At 36.7% G+C, this 24,364-nt stretch overlaps 1 protein-coding gene across 17 annotated transcripts in view; it reads left to right on the forward strand.

Moving 5' to 3' along the window:
- Nucleotides 1-24,364, forward strand: part of LOC105482130 (pleckstrin and Sec7 domain containing 3) — a 710,412-nt gene that overhangs the window by 433,467 nt on the left and 252,581 nt on the right. For all 17 annotated transcript variants that reach the window (XM_071068564.1, XM_071068551.1, XM_071068554.1 and 14 more), the window contains 4 exons: nucleotides 1,843-2,037; nucleotides 2,139-2,219; nucleotides 5,327-5,439; nucleotides 7,345-7,403. In XM_071068564.1, coding sequence (XP_070924665.1) covers nucleotides 1,843-2,037; nucleotides 2,139-2,219; nucleotides 5,327-5,439; nucleotides 7,345-7,403 — 448 coding nt within the window. The remainder of the gene's footprint in view (nucleotides 1-1,842; nucleotides 2,038-2,138; nucleotides 2,220-5,326; nucleotides 5,440-7,344; nucleotides 7,404-24,364) is intronic.

Below are 24,364 nucleotides of genomic sequence, written 5' to 3' on the forward strand. Positions count from 1 at the left end.
TTAGTGCAAGCCAAGTTAAAGAACTATGGGATAGAGCAAGGGCAGATAAACTCCCATCCATGGGCCCAGTTCTGCCCAGCCTGGAATGGCTCTTAGGTTTTTTAAGGTTGTGACAAAACAACAACAGCAAAGCAGCATGTATGACAGGGGCCACATGTGGCCTGCAAGTCTACGATATTTATGATTTGGTCCATTATGGAAAAATTCTGACCGCCCTTGGTTTAGCATCTGTGGTAAGTGTGTTCGAAGGCCGTTTAAGCACATTTTATCATGAGCATGTCTTACTTCCAAGTTAAGATAAAGATTTGGAAATTAATGTATCCTCATTAGTTTCAGTGTTACAAATACATGGGAACCATCTATAGCTGACCACAGGCTGTAGTCTTTAAGCCCTATCGCAACATGTTGCCTGTGGAGCTTTCTTCCTTCAGTAGGTTTGTGAGATCAAAATTATGGTACACTAATTACTACAACATTATTTTTCTTTTTCACTGCATTGATATCGTATGGTACAAAAACAGCAGTGGGGGTTTAGCAGAATTTCAGGCAGTGGCACCAGACTCTTCCAGTCATTGTATTCTCCACTGTCATGTGCTCAAAATGAAATTAAAGGCCAGTTTCACCTTTTAAAAACAATCCTTAATGAAACCAGTACAGTTTGTTTATTTCATTTCAATGCTTGAGTTCATGTCTTTTTAATTATGTGTGTGATGAAATGGGAATAAAGCACTTCTGTTCCTGATAGTCTCCGGGAAAGATATTCATCTGTCATTTAAGTTGAGGTTAAAAAATAGTCACTTTTTTAATTAAATGTCATTTTTCCTTGAGAGAATGGCAAACTATGGTTATTGGCAAACATTTTCTTGAAAATGGAGTAAGTCTATTACTTTAAGGAAAACGGCTGATAATATTTTTAGCAAATGATTACATTTGAGCTTTGGAACCAACGTTGTAATTTTGGAAAACTTGTATCTGCCACTGAAGGTTTGGCAGCTTCCCAATATTTAGACTTTTCATTAATCGTGACATTAGTGAATGTGATTTTTTTTTTAAGGTTATATAATGAAATGTGTCAACACATGTTTTGCAGATAACAATTGTGTGTGTTATAAAATCTTGTGTTGGTTAAAAGATCCATTCAAGGTATAAGATAGATTTTAATATAAGAGTACAAAAAGTTAATTGACACAAATTTAGATTCCATATTGCAAGTAAGAATATCCTTTGAGAAACTACCACTTATCTCATTTTGGTGTTACATCAAAAAAGAATATCCACAGTTATCTGAAAAGGATATTAACATATTTCTTTTTTTTAACGAAAGATGAGTGAGGGCAGATTTTCTCAGTGTGCTTCAACCAAAAAACTGTCCTCTAGTAAGCCAACCATTAAAGAAATTTGTGTTTAAAGACAACGGTGAAACACTGTGATTTGTGTCACTAAATTTTATGTTCTTTTGGAAAACATAGTTGTATCTTTATAATATTTGTTATATATAACAGATTTATTTTTAAGTGAGTTAAAAATGTTTATATTTTCATTACTACTATGGTAAATATCTGTAGGTATAACCCACATTAGGGGAAGCTCTATGGAATCCTTCTAAGAATGTAAAGGTCTAGAGACCAAAACGTTTGGGAACTGCTTGCCTAAGATTTAGGCAATCTTTTCTTTAGTTCTTAAAAACATGGTAACTGAAACTACTTTTATGAATATTTAAACATAAAATGATCTCATCTAAGATAGTGTAGCCAAACTAAAAGAAACTATCAATATTTCATCAGATATTTTCCTTTTTGCCATGTAAGAAATATCTATTATTTTCTCTATCAATTATCATAGCAATGCTGGGGTGAAAACAACACGGCTAGAAGCTCATTCCGAAATGGGGAGCACTGAAATTTTGGAAAAGGAGACCCCAGGAAATCTCAGTAATGGTACCAGCAGCAATGTGGAAGCAGCGAAAAGGTTGGCCAAACGCCTTTACCATCTGGACAGATTCAAAAGATCAGATGTTGCAAAACACCTTGGCAAGAAGTACGTTCTGACCCATTGCTGAAATCTGAATTCTCTCCTGTTTTGTGTGTGTTTTAAATAGTTTACCTTTCAATAACCAAGTCTATTCTGTTTCCTTATAGCAATGAATTTAGCAAACTAGTTGCCGAAGAATATCTGAAGTTTTTTGATTTTACAGGAATGACGCTGGATCAGTCACTCAGGTATGACTAAGCCTCACTGCTGCTCTTCATTACCTTCAAACGATTAGTTCTTAGAGGAGAAAGTAATGCCTTCTAGCTAGAATCTTATTTTTTTTTTTCTTAAACCTCCAGCTATAGGTGGAGTATTCCTTCTCCAAAATGTTTGGGACCAGAAGTGTTGTGGATTTTGGATTTTTTCAGGTTTAGGGATGTTCGTGTTATACTTAACCAGTTGAACATCCCAAATCTGAAAATCTGAAATGCTTCAGGAGCGTTTCCTTGGAGCCTTATTTCAGCACTGAAAAGTGTTGTAGATTTTGGAGCATCTCTGACTTTGAAGCATTTTGGATTTCTGATTTTCGGGTTTGGGATGTTTAACCTGTACTTTGTGAACTTAGCTAAAATTGTATTATAGATTTTAAACACAGCAAGGAGTAAGAAAAATGTATGCATTTAATGAAATGATACATGAACCGATATTCTGCACCTAATGGGAGGCCTGAGTTCAGATAGTAAACAATTGGTAGCATAGCAAATCTGGATAAAAAATGCCATCTGTAGGAATTTTTCTGTTTTTCATTTTTTTATTGTGGTAGAATACAGATAGCATAAAACCTATCATCTTACCAATTTTCAGGTATACGGTGAATGGCATTAAAAACATTCATAATGTTGTCCAGCCATCACCACCATCCATCTCCATGATTCTTGTAAAACTGAAGCTCCATACTCTTTAAACAAGGATTTTTTTCCTTCCCCTCTTTTCCCCCTGCCCCTGGCGAACGCTATTCTACTTCTCTTTTCGATGATTTTGACTACTCTAATGTAAATGGATATATACATTATTTGCCTTCTTGTGATTCATTTAACTTAGCATAATGTCTTCAAGGTTTGTTCCTGTAGCATATGTCAGAATTTCTTTCCGTTCTAAGGCTGCGTAATAGCCCATTATGGGGAATATGTAAATACCACCGTTAGCTTCAAGAGACACTTGGGTTGGTTCCATGCTTTTGCTACTGTGAATAATGCTGCTATGAACATGAGTGTACAAATATTTCTTCAAGACTCTGTTTTCAATTGTTTTGAGTAGGGAGTTTAGTGTTTGAATGATCAGCTTAACACACACACACACACAGAGTTTATAGACTGTAGAATTTTTTTCCTATAGCCCAATAGCCTGTTTTTTTTTTTTTTTTTTTTTTTTTTTTTTTTTTTTTTTGAGACAGAGTCTCGCTCTGTCATCCAGGCTGGAGTGCAGTAGCACCATCTTGGCTCACTGCAGCCTTCATCTGACAGGTTCAAGCAATTCTCCTGAATCAGCCTCCCAAGTAGCTGGGACTACAGGTACGCACCACCATACCTGGCTAATTTGTATTTTTAGTAGAGACAGGGTTTTGCCATATTGGCCAGGCTGGCCACAAACTCCTGACCTCAGGCAATCCACCTGCCTTGGCCTCCCAAAGTGCTAAGATTACAGGCATAAGCCACCCTGCCCAGCCCCAATAGCCTTTTAAGGTGATACTTTGGAATTAACTCTTCAGTGGAATAAAAATGAATGTCAACATAATCAGTAGAAAGTATCTGTAAAAATGTTTCCAGCAATACCCTCTTTCTCTGACCTTTTCAAAGGAAGACGTCGAAAACTCACTGATTCTCACTTTTTACATGATATTGTATTGCAAGTTTCTAAGAGTAGCTGAAGATAACACCTAGTAAGCATTTAATTTTAAACACTACTTATAAAATGTCAGTGTCTGGAAGAATTCTGAGATCAGCTAGCGTAACCCTTTAATTTTACAAATGAAGAAACTGAGGCCTGGGAGGTGAAGGGAGGGTGTTTGGACTGGAGTGTAGTACTCCAGTGATTTATTGCGGGACTCTTTTTGTGCAGCAGAGGTACTCAGGCTTTCTGACAAAACAGTTAACAGTGGCTGAGAGATGTATATTTTTGCCTTGCATTCTGATGTAGTTTATGAAAGTTAAGAAAAATTAAAGTTTTGTCAATATATAGTTTGTTAACCTTAATTATATCTATAATAAAGAAGAAGGCAAAATTTTCATAGAAATGAAGCTTATGGTGTGTTTCTTACAACAGTAAGATTTCTTAGACATTTTGAATGATTTTTTTTTTCCTTCCTATCTCATGTTTAGGAAAATGGATCTACATTGTCAATGGAGGGTCATCTGGATTAATCTCAAATAAACAGTGCTCTTAGTGACTCTGAGTAGATTAGTGTGTGGTTTTTGGCACACTTCCTATAACTTAAAGATATTTTTATACATAAACTGATTTCATTATATAAGGAATAAATTACCTATATCTCCCGATTTCCTCCTCCCATAACAAATTAATATTAAAATGTGATAATACACAAAATTCATAGAAATCTCCTGTGTACAAAGCAATGTAAGTTATAGTGGCTTTAATAGAGATGACAATCATGTAACAAAATTACAGAAGCACCCTGATGCGTGTAGAGTTTTAAAACCTAGCCTTTATGATGATGTATTGAGTCTTAAGTGGTCTTTTTTTTTTTTTATCTGACCTTTTAAAATTGGCTACTTGACACGTGGTCATAATGAGGAAATTATCTACCTTCCCAAGGCTTTCTTGATGTATTGACCACTCTGTTATCACCCTGTCATCTTTTAAGTTGACTTTTTTTTCCTCTTCTTCTTTTGAGACGGAGCTTCACTTTGTCATCCAGGCTGGAGTGCAATGGCATAATCTTGGCTCACTGCAACCTCTACCTCCTGGATTCGAGTGACTCCTACCTCAGCCTCCTGAGTAGCTGGAATTACAGGCGCCCACCACCACGCTCAGCTAATTTTTGTATTTTTATTAGAGGTGGAGTTTTGCCATGTTAGCTGGGCTGGTTTTGAACCCCTGACCTCAAATGAATGCCTGCCTTGGCCTTCCAAAGTGTTTTATAGAATTTAAATCCTAATACAAATTTATATTGAATGGCTAGCTAGTAAATGATTTTTTTTGCAGGCAGAGAATAACTTTATAATATCTTACCTTGTATAATTAATATCTTAGGTTTGTATAAATTGACTTTTAACTGTCAAACAGTGTGATAGCATTTTCTAAAATTTCACTTTTTAAATTTTTAATTCTCTTGTAGGTATTTCTTTAAAGCGTTTTCTCTCGTGGGAGAAACTCAAGAACGAGAGAGAGTTTTAATACACTTCTCCAATAGATATTTTTACTGTAACCCAGATATTATTGCTTCACAAGGTAATCTGATACAAATCCTTGAATTTCTTTTTTATATCAATGGTTATTTTCCTTATCATGAAAGTTAAATTTTACTATGAGAAATTATGTAACTTCAATTAGCTAGTGATAACTACTAACACTTCTATTTACTTCATTCTAGTCTGTTTAATACTTAATGTCAAATTGGAATTAGAGTTTTGTTTTTATCTGCATTTTCTTTCATTGTGAGCATTTTCTCATGTCATTAAATATTCTGTAAAAGGATAATATTTAAGGACAGCATGTTATCCTTTACTCTTACTTAAATTATTTTGTTTTCCACTTCTCTAGTATGACAGCATACTTGAAATGTTCGTGATTTGTCACTCTAAGATTTTATGTAATAAAATTTCAGTTTTCTTATTTCTTATACATTTGGTCTCTACATTTCTTGTTGAAAGCTTATGTATCCAGAGTTTTGGGGTTAGTTTTGGAAATATGAACAAATCTCACTAGTGGTTGCACTGTGCCTCTAGTTTTTTTGCTTGATATTAATTATAATGATACCACAAACTTCTGTTGATGATTTTAATAAACTATGAATTTATGCTTATTATACTATTTTTACAAAGTAAACGACTTAATTGTAAACTGTTTATTTGTGGACCCTCCCTTGTTGAAGAGAGATCTTTCCTCCATTTCAATTCCTGCAATAAAGCACACTTTTCAGTGTTCGAAGTGAAGCACTTTGACTTTCAGTTGGAAAATCTTTCATAAACTTAGAGATTATGGAGTAAATCACTGAGACTAGATTCACAAGAAATAATAATTACCTCTTAGCTTCAGTATTGCCGATTAACCTCGATAATGTGCTTGGTACTGGCCAAGGTGCTTGCCTCTACCTTCTCTCCGTCCCCCAGGCTGTAGTCAAAGTTAATTCATCACCTGATTAAGGCCACATTCCTATCGGTAAACTGATGCTATTTGGACCAGTTATTCACTATCTCTGTCACCATTAGCCCTGACAAGAGAATAAAAGAGATAAAAGCAGGCCATTTTTATGAGAACTTTCTGCAAATCTAAGAAGATGTTTACATTCTTGGATAAAAAAAGAAATACAGATTCGTGTACTTAATTGGCTGTTGATAAGGATATTTGAGAGTTGGCTGCTGAGTTCTTAAAATACTTTGGAGAATTTGTTTTAAATATATGTAGAACTTGTGATAATAAAATGGTACTAGAATAAATACACTTTTAGCCATTTGGTAGCATCTACTAAGAGACACTGATAACAGAAATCACCTACTATACTAAAGAACTTATCTGTTAAAAATACCCTGCCTTTAATATATGAGTGCAGTGATTAGACCTTTCTAATTTAGCATAAATTGGGAAGATTTTTACTGCATCTGAAACTGCTATTATCTACTGTACTTGTAGAGAATTAGTAGAGTGAGACTAAGGAGAACAACTAATTCTAATGTTTGGAAATGAGAATCTTTACTTGGAGAACATTTTTATATGACTTCAACCTAACAGAAATGTGTCTTTAGAGGATCATATTTACTTGTCTTCCATTGTAAGCAATGCTTGTCTAGATATCTTTGTACTATGTATAGATCCTTAATTATTGCTGTAGCGCAAAACCCTAGAAGCCAATTTGTTGTGTCAAAAGACACTGTTTCAAGGCTTTACATGTGTACTACCAAATTGTCCTCCAGAGAGGTAAGAACAGTTTATCAACAGTGGAGTCCAATTCTGTGCATTGAGGTTCTTTCTATATGGAAATTATTCTCATCCATTTTTTGTTTCTTAAAACAAGTAAGCCTGTACCTAGCACAGTACTGTTTTCATAGGTTCTGAATGTATCCTATTAATGATAACAAGGTGAAATCCAACAGTAAAAAGCGAATTCATGCTTTCTTTTCTTGTGTCTTTCTTCAGATGGAGTCCATTGCCTTACCTGTGCAATAATGCTTCTTAATACAGATCTACATGGCCATGTAAGTATGGATTTGTGAAACTTAGATCCAAAACATGTCGGGCTTATCTCTACTTTTATGTTTGTACACATTTATTTTCTGCCTCCCTGTTCCTCATTCTCTACATGGTTCCCATGGCAGGTGAATAAAAAGGAACCTTCGAAAAAAGAAAGAATTTTTTTGTTTCACATGCTAGCACAGAGTATGATTTTAAATGCATGGTCTTGGTGCCTGGAGTTGTTTTAGGAGTAATGTGTGTGTTCTGTATCTTCTTTGTCCAGTAGATGGCAGACAGAGCTTTTATTTGTTATTGTTTTTTGGTTGAGAATTGCAGTTGATAGGTAATAATGGAGAGAATATAAGTTATATCTGAAAATGTGAATCGTGTTTTCACTACATACCATAGTGAGTCGAATAACTCAGGCTTTCTTATGGTCCTCAGTTTACTAGTCTTTTACTAGTTGAAATAATAAAATAATGTAATCATCCTCTCATCATCTACTTAAGATAGAGGATAAAGTTTTACAATGTATAATTGTACATACACTTGCAAGTTTTGTAGAAGTAGAATTTTAGCATTTACTCGAACTCTTCATAATACTCTTCAAAATAAATGAACCTGGGACTATGAAGTAATTTTTGCTCTAAATAAATATAGATTAATCCATATTTAACAAATTCTCATTTTATTTTGAAGAAAAAGTCAGATGTCCGCGTAGGGTATATGATCCCTTGATTTGCTGTAATATATCTTAAAATTTTAAAATTACATATAAAGAATTGATATTTAGATATTCTGCTAGTCACATAATTTCCTTTTTTCGAAAATACAGTGTTCCCCTTTAAAAAAGGCATCATGGAGCTCTATGGGACCATTAAGTTGGACTAGCTGTTAAAAGAGGAAGGGATTCAGGGGAGAAAGGGTTCCGCCACCAGAAAGCAAAAAGGAGACAGAGTGATAGAATCCCAGTTTTAACATCATTTTAACATATCTCAAAATACTCAACTAGAAAGTTCCTTTTGCCATTTATAAGAGGTGAATTTAGAATCACTTGTAAACGTATGTAGCACGTGTCCAGAGACAATACAGATTAAGAGAATATAGATCCTTTCAGGAAGCATTCTTGGGCAATAGCACTGCTAATATATCATGTGGAAATGCAGGCATTTCACAGTGTGAACATTGATGTGGGTACCACAGTGTAACGTTCATCTAGCTTGTTAAGGGGATGGCCAGTCAGTGGATTGTCCTGACCACTCTTTGCCTTTTACTGGCCAACCAAGTTTTCACTGCTTCGTCTGCCTGTTTGGTGATAGCAGTTGCTCTTTGCACCCTTCTTTCCCTTAACCTTTCTGGGCAAAGGAGATAATGTTGACTGTGTTTGGCCACATATAACATTGATCCGAATCAGTTATCACCAGCATGAAGAATTCTCTTCACATTAGATATTTTGAGGTTTCATCAACATATAAGAGTTGTATGTTTAGCATCTGTTAACTGAGAAAATGTTTAATGATGGGAGAAAAAAATTCAGTAATATTGCGATTTCTGTTTAAAGGTTGCAGATCTCTTAGAGCTTTTGTCACATGTTTGATGATTTGTTTCTATTAAATCCTTGATTGCGTTTTTTAAAAGCTAATAGCTTTAATAATACTTTTACATACACATGTATCTTACTCATAACTTGAAATGCAGCAACCAATAAAGATGTTATTTTTTATTAGCTATCTCAGCTTGCATGATGGCTAGATAAACTGTGGACTCCCTAGTGTCAGTAGCTACAGGTTTATTGCTGCAAATCTAGGACATTTGCCCTTCTTTACACTTACAAGGAATTCTAAGGAGATTAGATGAAGCATCCTGCTTCTTGGCAACTGGGATGGAAGACAGTTTATATAAATTAACATTTTAATATTATCTTGAATTAGGCCAATCACAGATAATTAATTGGCAATAGTAGCAAAATTACTGACAGAAGAGGGAGAAAAATTATCAATAACAGTGAATCTCTGTCATATTCAGGATCATGTGTTTGGTGATGCGTAGTTCTCTGTTATAAAAATGTGTGCGATATACTTGGGATTGCCTGTTTACGTTTTCTGTATTAGTTTTCTATAATGCATGCTGTTACAAGTCTGTCGAATACAAAGTAGCTATCATAAGAACTAACCGTGTAAATGTGTTTCTTCTATCTTTCTCCTCTGGATTCATTTTAAAAATAAATTATTCTTCTAGGTGGTAAGTTTTTAATCCATAATTCTGGATGTAGCTTCTCTTGCATCATGATTGCCTGATTTTTTTTTGTTGTTGTTTTAGTGTCTGTTTGACTTATTAGCATGACCCCTATGAAATCGAATCATACAGGAGATAAAATGAATTATTTCTACTGCTCTGCTCCTTTTCACCTTCTCCTTAATGCTATGCTACCTAGAGTATGACCACCCATTACTTGATCCAGTGCCAGAATAATCTTCATGGGGAGTACACTAATAATCCATTTTTCTTTTTTTCCTTACCATTGTGTTGTGATAGCAATACTGCAGCATGATCTGTCTAAGAAGTGCCAAGACCAGCCTGTCCTCATATACTTTCAATAGGGGAGGGCTGACTCCCCTTTTGGGAGGTTAACTTGTTTTGGCTGCTCTTGGTGAACCTTTTGCCTTCACGGTAAGGAATGATGTACTGAAAATGCATTGATATGGGCCTTGGTTTGGCCTGCTAATTTCCTTACTAATAAAATAATGGAATGTGTACTAACATTATACTTACACTTAGCTACTGTGACATGTTGAAATGCCTCTCTTTTTCTAATTTTCCCCTTCAACAAACATATATATATATATATATACACATACATATAGTGTGTGTGTGTGTGCCTCCTCCTTTCCATACTCTTCGCTATTTGGGTAAGGATTAGAAGTGAGTAAGACAATGTTCATGGCAGCCACATGTCCTCTCTGATGGAGTTGGCTAGGCTGACCTCATTAGGTTTCACTGAAGACATGGTAGCAGGTTGCTGAGGTGCTATGATGGGAAAACACTGGGAAGGTGTTTTAATTTCATGTTGGATTATATTAAACCTGTCTAATTAGGCTCGGTAAAAAACAATCTGAAGTATATATAATATTTGGGGGGAGAAATTCAGTACCTGCTTTTAAAAAAATGTGTGACTGATTGATCATTTTCCTAGCAATAGTATCTACTTGCTTTGACTTGTCTGAAAGAAGTTTATTCCCTTAAAATTGTAGTGATGTGGCGAATTTGCTATATAATTTGTTTTATTTTCAAAATGCCTCTATCTACAAAATACGTATGTAAATTAAACTTCTGTACATACAGATACATTTCTCTTAAACTCTAGGGTTTCTTTCTTTGCTATATTGGAAGTAAGTTTTATTGAATATTGCTTGAATTATCAACAAGGAAAGAGTTGAAAGTCTTTTTCTTAAACCTTGTTTGAAATGGTATGAATAAGATTTGATATGTTAGAATAAGTTTATACTTACTGCTTGTCTGGACAGATCTTCGAATGTGTTTTATTTGTTACCACTAACTAGCTTGCTTGTACTTCAGTCATAGTTTTAGTCAGGTTCCTACCATGCTGGCAGGATTATCTCCCACGGCTGGTGTTCTAAGGTAGTAAGAGGGTTAAATATAGAATTGCATAGCACTGAGGAGTGAGATAGATCGGAGCATAGTCATTTGGCCAGTTTCACAACTGGAAAGTCAGAAGAGATACACAAGTCAGTGGCTGGCCAAGGTCAGGCCATTGTAAGAGGCAGTAGCCAGGGCATTATTTGAATCAAGATTTTTTGACAAAATGTACCTTTTAACATCAAGACTCGAGATTTTCAGTAGCAGTTTTATCCAGCGTCCCTCTGTTCTCCAGTATTGGCAGGAGCCAGCCCAGCATGTAAAATTGGTATAAGAGCCTGGTTGTGGTTCTTAAAGGTGGCTCTCTTTTATTGGGCTAGGCCTCCTACGTATACTTTGCCCTCGACATACTCAGAGCGTGTTGAGTATCATGCCCCCTGTGGTCTGAGTTTAATGTATGAGGTAGGACCTTACTAATGTTTTTAGTAGTGGGTTATAAGTTTGATAAGGGCTAAAACCATAGCTAGTACAACTTACTGGTAGGGAGAAGAATATAGTCAAGGAAGAAAGTATATTTAGGTTTTGTAACAGAACAGTGTTAAAAAAAAAATATGTGGAGTTCAGTGTGAGTTAGATTGTAGGATTTCATTATTTCTTTTCCAATCTATAAAATTAATTATTGCATTGGCTTTCTAGGAGCCTAGAATCTTAAATACTGGATAAATGTTTGGTTTATTGTCAGTAGTGGAAAATGACTATTATAAAAATTATTTTAAAAATTGAAAGTTTCACATTGTGCTATTTTATATTTTCATTGTCAAAAGCATCACAGACTTCCATGAAGTTGATGAACCTTATAGAGTTAATATCCTCAAGAACTCTCTGCATCTGTAATGATCACTATTGTAACTGGCAGCTGCCTTAAGTACATTTGCATGCTGTCCTCTCATCTCCGTGCAGGATAATATCTTCCCTGTGGATACCTCTTCTGTCTGTGCTTCTCTGTATCTGTGACGCCCTCTGCCATGAAAGCTATCATTGGCATTCTATTTTCTCTCTGAGCTTTCCCCTGCTTAGATTCCAGCCATGGTCATAATTGTATTGTGCCAGCACTGCCTTCTCCTTTGGAGTCCTCTCTCCTACCTCCTTGATGCCGTGTCTGTCTTGTCTTTCCTATTTTTCCCCCCTAAATTATTATTTGCAAAGATCTTTTTATTTATAACTTTATAAGGTCAGGGGTACATGTGCAGGATATGCAGGTTTGTTACATAGGTAAACAAATGCCAATGTGGTTTGCTGCACAAATGATCCCATCACCCAGGTATTAAGCCTGGCATCCATTAGCTATTCTTCCTGATGTTCTCAGTCCTCCCACCCTCCACCCTCTGACAGGCACCAGTGTGAGCTGTTCTGCCCCATGTGTCCATGTGTACTCATCATTCAGCTCCCACTTAGAAGTGAGAAAACATGGTAATTGATTTTCTGTTCCTGCCTTAGTTTACTAAGGATAATGACCTCTGGATCTGAATGGGAGAAAAAAATTGTAATTTATCCATTTGACAATGGTCTAACATCCAGCACCTACAAGGAACTTAAATGTTCTGCATAGCTTTTGCTATGCAGAAGCTCTACAGTTTAATTGGATCCCATTTGTCAATTTTTGCTTTTGTTCCGATTGCTTTTGACATCTTAATCATGAAATTTTTGCCCTTGCCTATGTCCAGAATGGTATTACTTAGATTTTCTGCTAGGGTTTTATTGGTTTTGGGTTTCACATTTAAGTCTTAAATCCATCATGTCCCTGTAAAGGACATGATCTCATTCGTTTTTGTGGCTGCATAGAATTCCATGGTGTATATATACTACATTTTCTTTATTCAGTCATTGATGAGCATTTAGGTTAATTCCACGTGTTTGCTATTGTAAAAAGTGCTGCAATTAACATTTGCATGTGTGTATCTTTATGACAGAATGATTTCTGTTCCTTTGGGTATGTACCTAGGAATGGGATTGCTAGGTCAAATGGTATTTCTGGTTCTAGGTCTTTGAGGAATTGCCATACTGTCTTCCACAATGGTTGAACTAATTTACACTCCCACCAGCACTGTAAAAGCATTCCTTTTTCTCCACCACCTCACCAACATCTGTTGTTTTTTGACTTTTTAATAATACAGCCATTCTGACTGGTGTGAAATGGTATCTCATTGTGGTTTTGATTTGTGATATTGATCAGTGATATTGAGGTTTTTTTCATGTTTCTTGGCTGCATCTATGTCTTTTGAGAAGTGTCTCTTCATGTCCTTTGCCCACTTTTTAATGGGATTTTTTTGTGTTTTCCTTATACATTTAAGTTCCTTGTGGGTGCTGGATATTAGACCATTATCAGATGGACAAATTACAAAGTTTTTCTCCCATTCTGTAGGCTGTCTGTTTACTCTGATACTTTCTTTTGCTATGCAGAAGCTCTACAGTTTAATGGGATCCCATTTGTCAATTTTTGCTTTTATTCCAATTGCTTTTGACATCTTAATCGTGAAATTGTTACCCTTGCCTGTGTCCAGAATGGTATTGCCTAGAGTTTCTGCTAGGGTTTTATTGGTTTTGGGTTTCACATTTAAGTCTTAAATCCATCTTGAGTCGATTTTTGTATGTGGTGTACGGAAGGGATCCAGTTTCAGTTTTCTGCATATGGCTAGCCAGTTTTTCCAGCACCATTTATTAAATAAGGAGTCCTTTCCCCATTGCTTGTTTTTGTCAGGTTTGTTGAAGATCAGATGGTTGTAGGCATGTGGTCTTATTTCTGGGTTCTCTATTCTGTTCCATTGGTCTGTGTGTTCATTCTTATACCAGTACCATGTTGTTTGGGTTACTGTAGCCTTGTAGTACAGTTTGAAGTCAGATAGCATGATGCCTCCAGCTTTCTTCTTTTTGCCTAGGATTGCTTTGGCTGTCTGGATACTTCTTTGGTTCCATATGAATTTAAAAGAGTTTTTTTCTAATTCTGTGAAGAATGTCAATGGTAGTTTAATGGGAATAGCATTGAATCTATAAATGACTTTGGATAGTACGGCCATTTTCATGATATTGATTCTTCCAATCTTCCATGAGCGTGGAATGTTTTTCCATTTGTGTCATCTCTGATTTTTTTGAGCAGTGGTTTGTAGTTCTCCTTGAAGAGGTCCTTCATTTCCCTTGTTAGCTGTATTCCTAGGTATGTTATTCTTTTGTTAGCAGTTATGAATGGGAGTTCATTCATGATTTGTCTGTTGGCTTGACTGTTGGTGTGTAGGAATGCTAGCAATTTTAGCACATTGATCTTTGTATCCTGAGACTTCGCTGAGGTTGCTTATCACCTTGAGAAGCTTTTGATCTATGCTTTTACCTGACTTGGAGCTCCCCAGACACAGTGGCCCCAAGGCTGTCATCCCTGGAGCTTCTCAGTGATCCTAAGAGAAGAATCAGGGCTAGATATCACAGTTTCAGAGGGTTTCTAGTAGGGTCTGGCATTCATTTTCACCAATACTCTTTCTGTGTGCACAACAAGGATATGGGGAATAATAGCCTGAGAACCTAACCATTAGTTGTTGAAATGTTTTTATAGAAAAAGACATGATTTAAAAATGTTGAATTGTAAAATGAATTTTAGAATATAATTTACTATCATATTACCAAAGGTCTAGACTTTAATAGGAATCCTTATCTAAGTATGCCATAGGTTAATCTTACACTGGTCAATTTTGTTGGATTCTATGACCTCTCAGAATGAAAGCCTTCTTTCCTTTTTTCCATCCTCTGTTCCTTCACCTGTCCCCTTTCCCCGCCCTCTAGCCTCCCACTTTTGGTAGTTTTGCTTTTTTTAGAACAGATTTATATATGGAAAATACCTCAGGGTAGCTTTAATCAGTTGTGTCACTGGGGCTCATTGAGGGACCTCATATTATCTAACTTATACATTATTCAGTCTTCTTATCATTGTAAGCTTTTTACATTGGCACAGTTCTGTTATAGAACGTGATAAGGGAAAGCAGGTCAAATTCTAAGTCAGTTTTGCTCTTTCTTACTTCTTGCAAATTGATTGTGGAGGAAGGAGGAAGGAGTGAGGATGAGAGTGGCTGCAACCCCTGACTCTTCTTTCCAATTCTGTTGCTTACTTTAATGCCTGTCCTGCTACAGCAATCAAATTAAAAATTGTTTAGTTAGTCTTTGTAATTTGACAGTGAGTTAGGTGTGTTTATCTTCTCAAATGTTAGGGGAAGTGCTTTCTAGGAAATATCAATAGAAATCTGATATTTCAATGTTCTCAAGCTTTTTGGTCCCAGGATAGCTTTATACTCTTAAAATGTTTGAGAACCCCCGAAATCTTTTGTTTATATATTAATATTTATCTGAAACTAAAACTGGTAAGATTTTTAAATTGCATTAAATCATTAAAAACCCATTAAGTGAATAACACATTTATGAATAGTAGTTATACTTTCCTACGTGAGAAATATATTAAAGAATAGTGCTTATAATTGTTGCTCATCTTTTTATATTTGGCTTAGTAAAAGATGGCTAGATTCTCATATCTGTTTTTGCTTATAGTTGGTTGCAGTGTATCAGAAGTCATGTATCTTCTAGAAAACTCCAGTGTATATCTGAGAGAATGAAAAAAATGTTTTTAGTGTTACTGTAAAAATAGGGTTGACCTCATGGACATCTGGAACAGTGTCTCTGAAACACTTTGAGAACCATTGTGCTGAGGTACTATTTTTAGTTCCTTTTTTTCTTTTTACCACTCTGGCTCCTTTTTCAAAGGCAGGATATTATAGGACAGGTGGGAAAAGTCCCAATGACATATCAGATACTCCTAAATGTTGAGCTTTTAGCACTTAAATGAGCTCTGTGATTAGGGTTTATGAAAGAGCACATTGAATATCTGCTGTAGTCCTGGTTTGAAAATTTACAAGGGGTCCTCTTTTGCCCACCAATCATATATTTAAAAAGAAATGGACACCTGAGGGCAGCATGACATAATCAAACTTACCTGATAGCAAAACATACAAAATAAAAGCAAAACAGGAGCTTTCAGCAGAGTCACATAACCGAAGTAATTACCAAATCAGTAGTATGCCTTTCCACCATTTATTGTAACATGTTGGAGGAGGTGGAATTGTCATATGGGAGAGTATGCCTGCTGTGTTTTTAATATCCTGAGATTTATGAAGCCAGATTTTACCAATGGATGAGGAGGGCTTTTAGTTTCTCTGAAAGCATGTTTTCCACAAAGCTTCCAGACCTGACACTATTAAAAATGAAGAATTTTAGAATCATTATGCTTAATTCTTCAACCTCTGAGTCCAAGTATATGCTGTTGTCTGCTTTCCTGGTGAATACCTAATTGACACAGCTGGCCTCTTCACAGCTCTCCTAGGGCTGATTTTTAAGTTAGCCAATGGTCAGAGCTTTGTAGAAGGTTCCATTGCCAGGGATGGCACGCTCAGGCACACTCAAAGAGTCTTGGTCACCCATATGCTGAGTGTGGTGCCGGAGCTTGTATATGGTTTCTGACTGCTCCTGATATGAATAAGATTCTCCATCTTCACTTGCCCCTTTGCTCTCATTATTGCCACAGAAGTTGGGAGCTGCTTCTCTGTTGCGGTGGGGGGAAAATGCCCTTTGTTTTAACAAAGCAAAAACCTGTGTTTGGAGAATAGAATACATTAGGTTGCCTAACCTGTTTGCCTGCTCACTCACAATGTTGTCCTCAATACCAATACCACTTCCTTCTGGTTTTCTTTAAGACAAGGGGTGGACAAGTTATGACTCATAGGCGAAATCCATCTGGGGCTTGTTTCTGTAAATCAGTGTTATTGTAAATAGCCATACCCAGTTGTTTACATCTTCACACCAATTACAGTGTTGAATAACTGTAACAGAATATATGACTTGGAAAGCCTAAAATATTTACTCTCTGGTCCTTTATAGAAATTTATAGAATTTGTCTGTTTTGGACTCTTGCCCTTAGTTCATGAAACCTGCTAGAGCTTGGACACTTGTTTCCCCAAACTCTTTACTAAGAATTGTATGTGGGAATGTATTAAACATATCGAGGATAATAAGTTTTTCCAGAAATGATAAATTTGTCAAGGAACTTTCCTCTAAAGGGCGTTTAATGTGTCTTTAAACGAACACAGAGAAAACATCTTTTTATCGTAAGAAAACATTTGAAAATTACAATATTGTCAATACAGAGAGTAGCCTTACATTGTCATGGGATGACATAAGCCCCCGTTACAGAGAGTATTTTGACTTTTGATTAATATTTGCTCCCATTAAGGATGATACCTTGATTAGCTAAATATTTAAGAATTGGGCCTGCCTGGAATTTTGGGATTCCAAATAGAATTCTTTTATTTATTTTCCATTTTGTCATCTATTTTGTTATTTGATATTTTTTAAGTTTGATTGAAATGCCTACTGATTTTAAAGGTAATGATCCAGAGCTTCATCTTTAGTTGCATCTGTTTTGATCGAAAATGTATTGATTTCAAGGTACCACTTCTGTGCCTCTCAGTGCATCAGGAGGCATTTTCAAATCTCCATGCTTTATTTATTTAACGGGAAGAAATTTAAAATAGGAGAAAGTACTATTAAAATACTTCATTGGCATGCAGCTGGTCAACATTTGTTTCAGAGCAGAACTACTTTTATGCAAAGTTATCCAAAACTAATTTGGGAAGAAAATGAATGGAACTATGTCAGTGTATGAGCTTCTCTTGGATACTTATGAATCCTTGAGACATAAAATCACTGATTAGAATCCACTGTATTTACTGAGTAGTGTTTGCCTGAATAATAGTATTTTAAAATAATTGATACAGCTTGGTACATGACAAGGAGAAAAAAATCCAGACATCACGAGGAGTATTTCTTGATGACAAAGACTTCATTTTACTTTTACTCCCTGTGGAAATGGTATAAAGGCCTGAGTGGAAGGAAGGTGTTTAAATACGTGCCAGTAAGCAGCAAAATGGACTGATCTGACTCCTCACTTTTTGTTCCTAATAATTTTTGCCTAGAAGAATTATCGATGAGTCAAAGAGTGCAATAAACAGATGTAAGCAACTTCAGCTAGTCAAACATTCAAGAAGTTGTTGGACATTTTTAACACATAGACAACCACATCTCTTGGTCATCTTTATTCTCTGCATCGGTAAGAAAAGGCACAGTCTATTGGATGATTGTACTAATGCTTACTTACTGTGTAGGACTCCAAGTATTTGAATCAGCTTTTGTTGGTCTGAATCTGTATGTCCATCTTGCCCACCTAACTGCCGTGTTTCCTAATGGCTGTTTCAAAGTCCACGTGAGTCAAACTGGTATCTTTATGCTGACATAGATAATGGTATGGTCACTGTTGAAACTGGACAGAAGGCAGTGCCAACTAAGCAGTTAAAATAAATCTGAATTTAGGATGAAGTATGATTTCATAGACCAAAACAGCTTAATGGACTTAATGTTTTAAAATGTTATGAAATATGACAGTTATTACTTAAATGATGTTTTCATTTATTCCTTAAAGTAGAAATTAATGGTGTCCTGAAAAAACCCTTTTGACCCTGTAGCCTTTAAATATCTTGTTCCTGAATCTCCCAAAAGAATTTTTTAGAGATAGTATCTCTTCTTCAGGTTTAAAGTTGGAAACTTTTTCTTGTAAGTTTAAGTATAGGCATATCTCATTTTATTGTCCTTTGCTTTATTATGCCTTGTAGTTACTGAACATTTTTCCTAACAAAGTGAAGGTTCATGGCAACCCTGCGTCAAGCGAGTCTATCAGTGCCATTTTTCAATGAACCATCCCCATGTAAGATGGCAGACTTAATTGATAAATGTATATGTTTTGACTGCGCCAAAGACTGGCAATTCCCCCATCTCTTTCTCCTCAGGCCTCCCTATTCCCTGAGACACAACAGTATTGAAATTAGACCAATTAGTAGCCCTAGAATGGTCTCTAAGTGTTCAAGTAAAAGGAGGAGTTTCATACCTCTCACTTTAAATCAAAACCTAGAAAGGGTTAAGTTTAGTGAGGCTGAGATAGGCCAGAAGCTAGGCCTCTTGCACCAAACAGTTAATAAAGTTGTAATGCAAAGGAAGAGTTCTTGAAGGAAATTAAAAGTACCATTCCAGTGATCACAAGAATAAGAAAGCAAACCAGCCTTACTACTGATTCAGGGCAAGTTTTTGTGGTGTAGGTAGGGTATCCAACCAGCCACCGTATTCCCTTACACCAAAACCTAATCCAGAGCAAGGCCCTGAGTCTCTTCAATTCTGTGAAGGTTGAGAGAGGTGAGGAAACTGCAGAAGAAAAGTTGGAAGCTAGCAGAACTTGGTTTATGAAGTTTTAGGGAAGAAACTTAATAACATAAAATGCTTGGTAAGGCAGCAAGTGCTAATATAGAATCTGAGGCAAGCTATCCAGAAGGTCTAGGTAAGATATTTTTTCCTAGAAACAAGGAAGAACATTTTATAATAGTCAATTCATCAAGGTGATAAAACACTTCTAATCAATATAAGCCTCTGTGATACTATGATAAATAAGAAATACAGATTTGATCTCTGCTCCTGGTTCTTGAAATTAACGTCCTGAGTGATAGGAGTTCTGACAGAGCTCCTAAGTGCCTTGGATGATGATAGGAGCATCGTTTATGCTAATGAGGCAAGCCTTGGTGAGCTCCTAGATAAGCTCAGCATGGGGACAGCTTGTCTGGGGAAACAACCATGTGATTAGAGGAGTGGAATTTTCAGCCTCTCCTCCTTCGTCACACACCCTATCTCCAGTGAGCAAGAATACGCTGAAGGTTTAGTTGATACCAATGGCCATTGATTTAATCAGCAATGCCTGTGTTATAAAGCCTCTGTAAAAACCCAAAGTATGAGGTTTGGAGAGCTTTGAGGTTGGCAAGTACATCTATGCACTTGGAAGGTAGGCATCCCAATATCACAGGGACAGAAGTCCCAACACTAAGGATCTTTTCAGACCTCACTCCGTGTATCTTTTTATCCCACTGTTTATATCCTTTGCAATATGTTTGGTATTAAAGGGATAAATGTTTCTCTGAGTTCTGTGAGCCCCCCCTAGTAAATTAAACCCAGATAGATGATCCTGCAGACCCCCATTTATAGCTGATTAGTCAGAAGTATAATTGACAACCCACTACTGCCAATTGACATCTGAAACTTGGGGTGATCTTGTAGGGCTGAGCCCTTAACCTGTGTGATCTCATGATATCGGCAGATACATAGTGTTATAATTGAAATATAAAACACCCAACTGGTGTCTGCTGGAGAATTGGTTGTGTATGTGGAGAAACCCCACATACTTCAGTGACTATTGTGTTGAGGGTTGTGTGAGTGTAGGGACAAGGTTTTATTCCTTCTGAACACATAATAAGCCATGAAAGAACAATGGACAGAATTGGAGGGAGAAATAGTTTTATTGAGAAATTAGTACCATACTTTAAATAATGCTTAGAATCACCACACAGGATATCAACAAGGAAATAGACTTGAAAAACATAAAAACCAACTAGATCTAAGAGATACCTAACAACAGGAGATTAATCTTTAAAGTATACGTGGAAAATGCTCAAGGACAGGACAGAAGTCTCAAAAAGGGATTGAAAACATATAAAACATGTTTCTGGACATAATAGAATGATATTAGAAATCAATTAAAAGACATTTATTAAGGTAGTCATACAATATACTCCTAAGTAACCAATGGTTCCAGAAAAAAATTGACAAGAGGAACTAAAAGATAGTGATGAAAATAAAAATGTTAGCCAGTTGCATTGGTTCACACCAGCAGTTTGGGAGGCCGAGGCTGGCAAATCACTTGAGGTCAGGAATTCTAGACGAACGTGGCCAACATAGTGAAATGCCATCTCTACTTCAGAATACAAAAAGTTAGCCAGGCGTGGTGGCATGCACCTATGGTCCCAGTTACTCGAGTGGCTGATGAGGGAGAATAACTTGAGCCCAGGAGACAGAGGTTACAGTGAGCTGAGATCGTGCCACTGCACTCCAGCCTGGGCAACAGAGTGAGACTACATCTCAACAATAAAAAAAAGCAAAATGAAAATACAACATAAAAAACTTATGGTATATAGCTGATGAATTGCTGAATTGCAAATTTATTGCTCTAAATTGCTGTATTTTAGAAAAATGTCAAATTTACAATCTAACCTAATGAAAGAAACAAAAGCAAACCCAGTCCAAAGAAAGGAAAGAACAGTCAGAGCACAGATGAATGAAATAGAGAATGGAAGAGTAATAGAAAAAAAGCAATGAAGTCAGAAGTTTATTTTTTGAAAAGATCAACAACTGACAAAAGTTTAGTTAGACTGACCATGAATAAAAGAATCCTCAAATTACTAAAATCAGTAATAAAGAGGGCATTACTATTGGCCTTATAGAAATAAGTATTGTAAGTGAATATTGTCAACAGCTATATATCAACAACTTAGATAACCTAGATGAAATGAACAAATTCTTAGAAAGGTAAAAACAACTGAAACTCAAGAGGAAACAAAATCTGAATAGATCCTTAGCAAGTGAAGAGTTTAGTAATCAAAAAACTTCCTACAAAGAAAAGCCTGAGATCAAATGGCTCTACTTGTGAATTGCATCAACATTTAAAGAAGTTTTAACATCAATTTTTTTACACCCTTCAGAAAAAAAGAGGAACACTTCTCAAATAATTCTATGAGGGCACTTTTAGCCTCATACCAAAATGAGACAAGTCATAATAAGAATATACCTTATGAATATTTCTTGCATTCAAAAACAAACCTAATTCAGCAAAATATAAAAAGGATTATATAGCATGACCAAGTGAGACTGCCACTGCCCTGCCTACAGCCATGTGCCACTCACCTGCGTGCCACTTGGAGGCGTGGTGGTGACCACTAGGCCATTTGGCACCCAAATGGTGTACCAGTTGGCACCCAAAGCTGTACCTTGGGGCCCCAAGTTAGCCCTCTGTTGCTGTTGCAGCCACAGACATTATGCATGCCACCTAAGGGCCTGAGGACCCATTTGTTCAGCCCATTGTTGCCACTGCTAGCACACAGATAATCCACTTGAAGGCCAAGGATTGATCTGACTGACCTGCTTTTACCAATATCCACATGTGTTGACCGAGGTCCTGCATATCCATCCCACAGTTGCCATGATTGTTACCTAAGAACTAGCCTGCCTGGTGTCCCTTTCACTAGCAAAGTCTCACTACAGCCTTTTCTAAGAGCCACAGCTTTATCCACTGAGGAACTCATAGACACCACTGATGCTAAAGATAGCCAAAGAAGTCATATGGAGACTGCACTGCTTCTCCCACCCAGAATCAAAGCCAAAATGCATTACCCAAACAACACTATAGATAGCTCTATAGAAAAAAATGTCTTTCCCTTCGAAACCCAATCCATAGAGTTGGATGAAGCAAATGTTACACCAGATGCATAGATATAAATGTAAGGACACAAGAAGCATGAGAAATCAAGGAAGCATGAAACCTTGAAAGGAACACAATAATCCTCCAGCAACAGATGCCAACATTTAAAAAATCTGAAATACCTGATAACGAATTCAAAATAATATTTCTGAAAACCCAGGTACTGCAGAAAACAGATGAACAATGAAAAGAAACATTTCACAATCTGTATGAAAAATTCAACAAAGATGTCAGAAAGAAATTAAATAGAAATCCTGAAACTGAAGAATTCAAAGAATAAAATAAAAAATATAATCATGAGTTTCAACAACAGACTCTAGATCAAGCAGAAGAATTTGTAAACTTGCAGACAAGTCTTTTGAAATAACCTAAGCATATAAAATTTTTTTAAAAAATCAAAGCTTATGTAACACATACAGTGACCAAATATTGGAATTTTCAGTTTTCCTGGGAGAGAACAGATGGGTAAAGGCATAGAAAACCTATTTAACGAAATAATAGGTAAAAGCTTCTCAAGTCTTGGAGGAGATACAGACATCTAGATATAGGAAGCTCAAAGATCTTTCCAGTATATTCTACCCAAAAAATTCTTCTCCATGCCACTTTATAGTCGAACTGTTAAAAGTCCAAGAAAAAGAATTCTAAATACAGGAAAGGGGTCAAGTCACATAGAAGAGTATCCCTATCACACTAATGGCAAATTTCTTAGCAGAAACCTTACAGGCCATGTTCCACGGTGGAAAAGTCTATACAACCCTACCCCCAAAGTTCAAGGAATATGAGAGGCCAAAGAGGCTGACAGATTCAGTTTCTTAGAAACATTTAATAGGGACTTAGGAACATTTAATAGGGATTGTATCTTGGGAGGTACCTCAACAAAGATGGTGCATCCCTGTGCCTTTACTCCCAAGACTGAGGGCTTGTATGCCATAGAAAAAGGGTATGCGTGCATCAGAAGGGCTGTGTAGGACAACTGCTTAAGAGCATTTTTTATAGCAAGTACAATAACATTTAGATTGTTTTGACCTAGGAATGGGATTTACGGTGAGTACGTGCTCTTAAACAAGTAAAAATAAACTGGAAATCTTAGAGGCCTTCTTGGAACTGGGGTTAATGAGAAATCAACGTGATCGATGGAATTACTTTGGCCACTACAATGCAGGAGAAAATGAAATGATAAATCCAAAGCAGCAACAACAAAAACACAACTGTCAGCCAAGAATATTATACCTGGAGAAGATATAAAAAATGAAGGAGAATGGGCCGGGCGCGGTGGCTCAAGCCTGTAATCCCAGCACTTTGGGAGGCCGAGATGGGCGGATCAGGAAGTCAGGAGATCGAGACCATCCTGGCTAAACCGGTGAAACCCCGTCTCTATTAAAAAAATACAAAAAACTAGCCGGGCAAGGTGGCGGCGCCTGTAGTCCCAGCTACCCGGGAGGCTGAGGCAGGAGAATGGCATGAACCCGGGAGGCGGAGCTTGTAGTGAGCTGAGATCCGGCCACTGCACTCCAGCCTGGGCGACAGAGCGAGACTCCGTCTCAAAAAAGGAAAAAAAAAAAAAAAAAAAAAAAAAAAAAAGATGAAGGAGAATGAATGCTTTCCAAAGCAAGGAAAAACTGAAGTACATCACCACTCTACTGGCCCTACAAGAAGTGCTCAAGGGAGCCCTGCATTTAGAAGATAAAGGACGATATCTGTCATAATCAAAATACATAAAAGTATAAAACTCTTGGCCGGGCACGGTGGCTCACGCCTGTAATCCCAGCACTTTGGGAGGCCAAGGCAGGTGGATCACGAGGTGAGGAGATAGAGACCATCCTGGCTAACACGGTGAAACCCCGTATCCACTAAAAATACAAAAAAATTAGCCAGGCTTGGTGGCAGGTGCCTGTA

The sequence above is a fragment of the Macaca nemestrina genome, chromosome 8 (assembly GCF_043159975.1).
Source record: "Macaca nemestrina isolate mMacNem1 chromosome 8, mMacNem.hap1, whole genome shotgun sequence".
Lineage (NCBI taxonomy): Eukaryota > Metazoa > Chordata > Mammalia > Primates > Cercopithecidae > Macaca > Macaca nemestrina.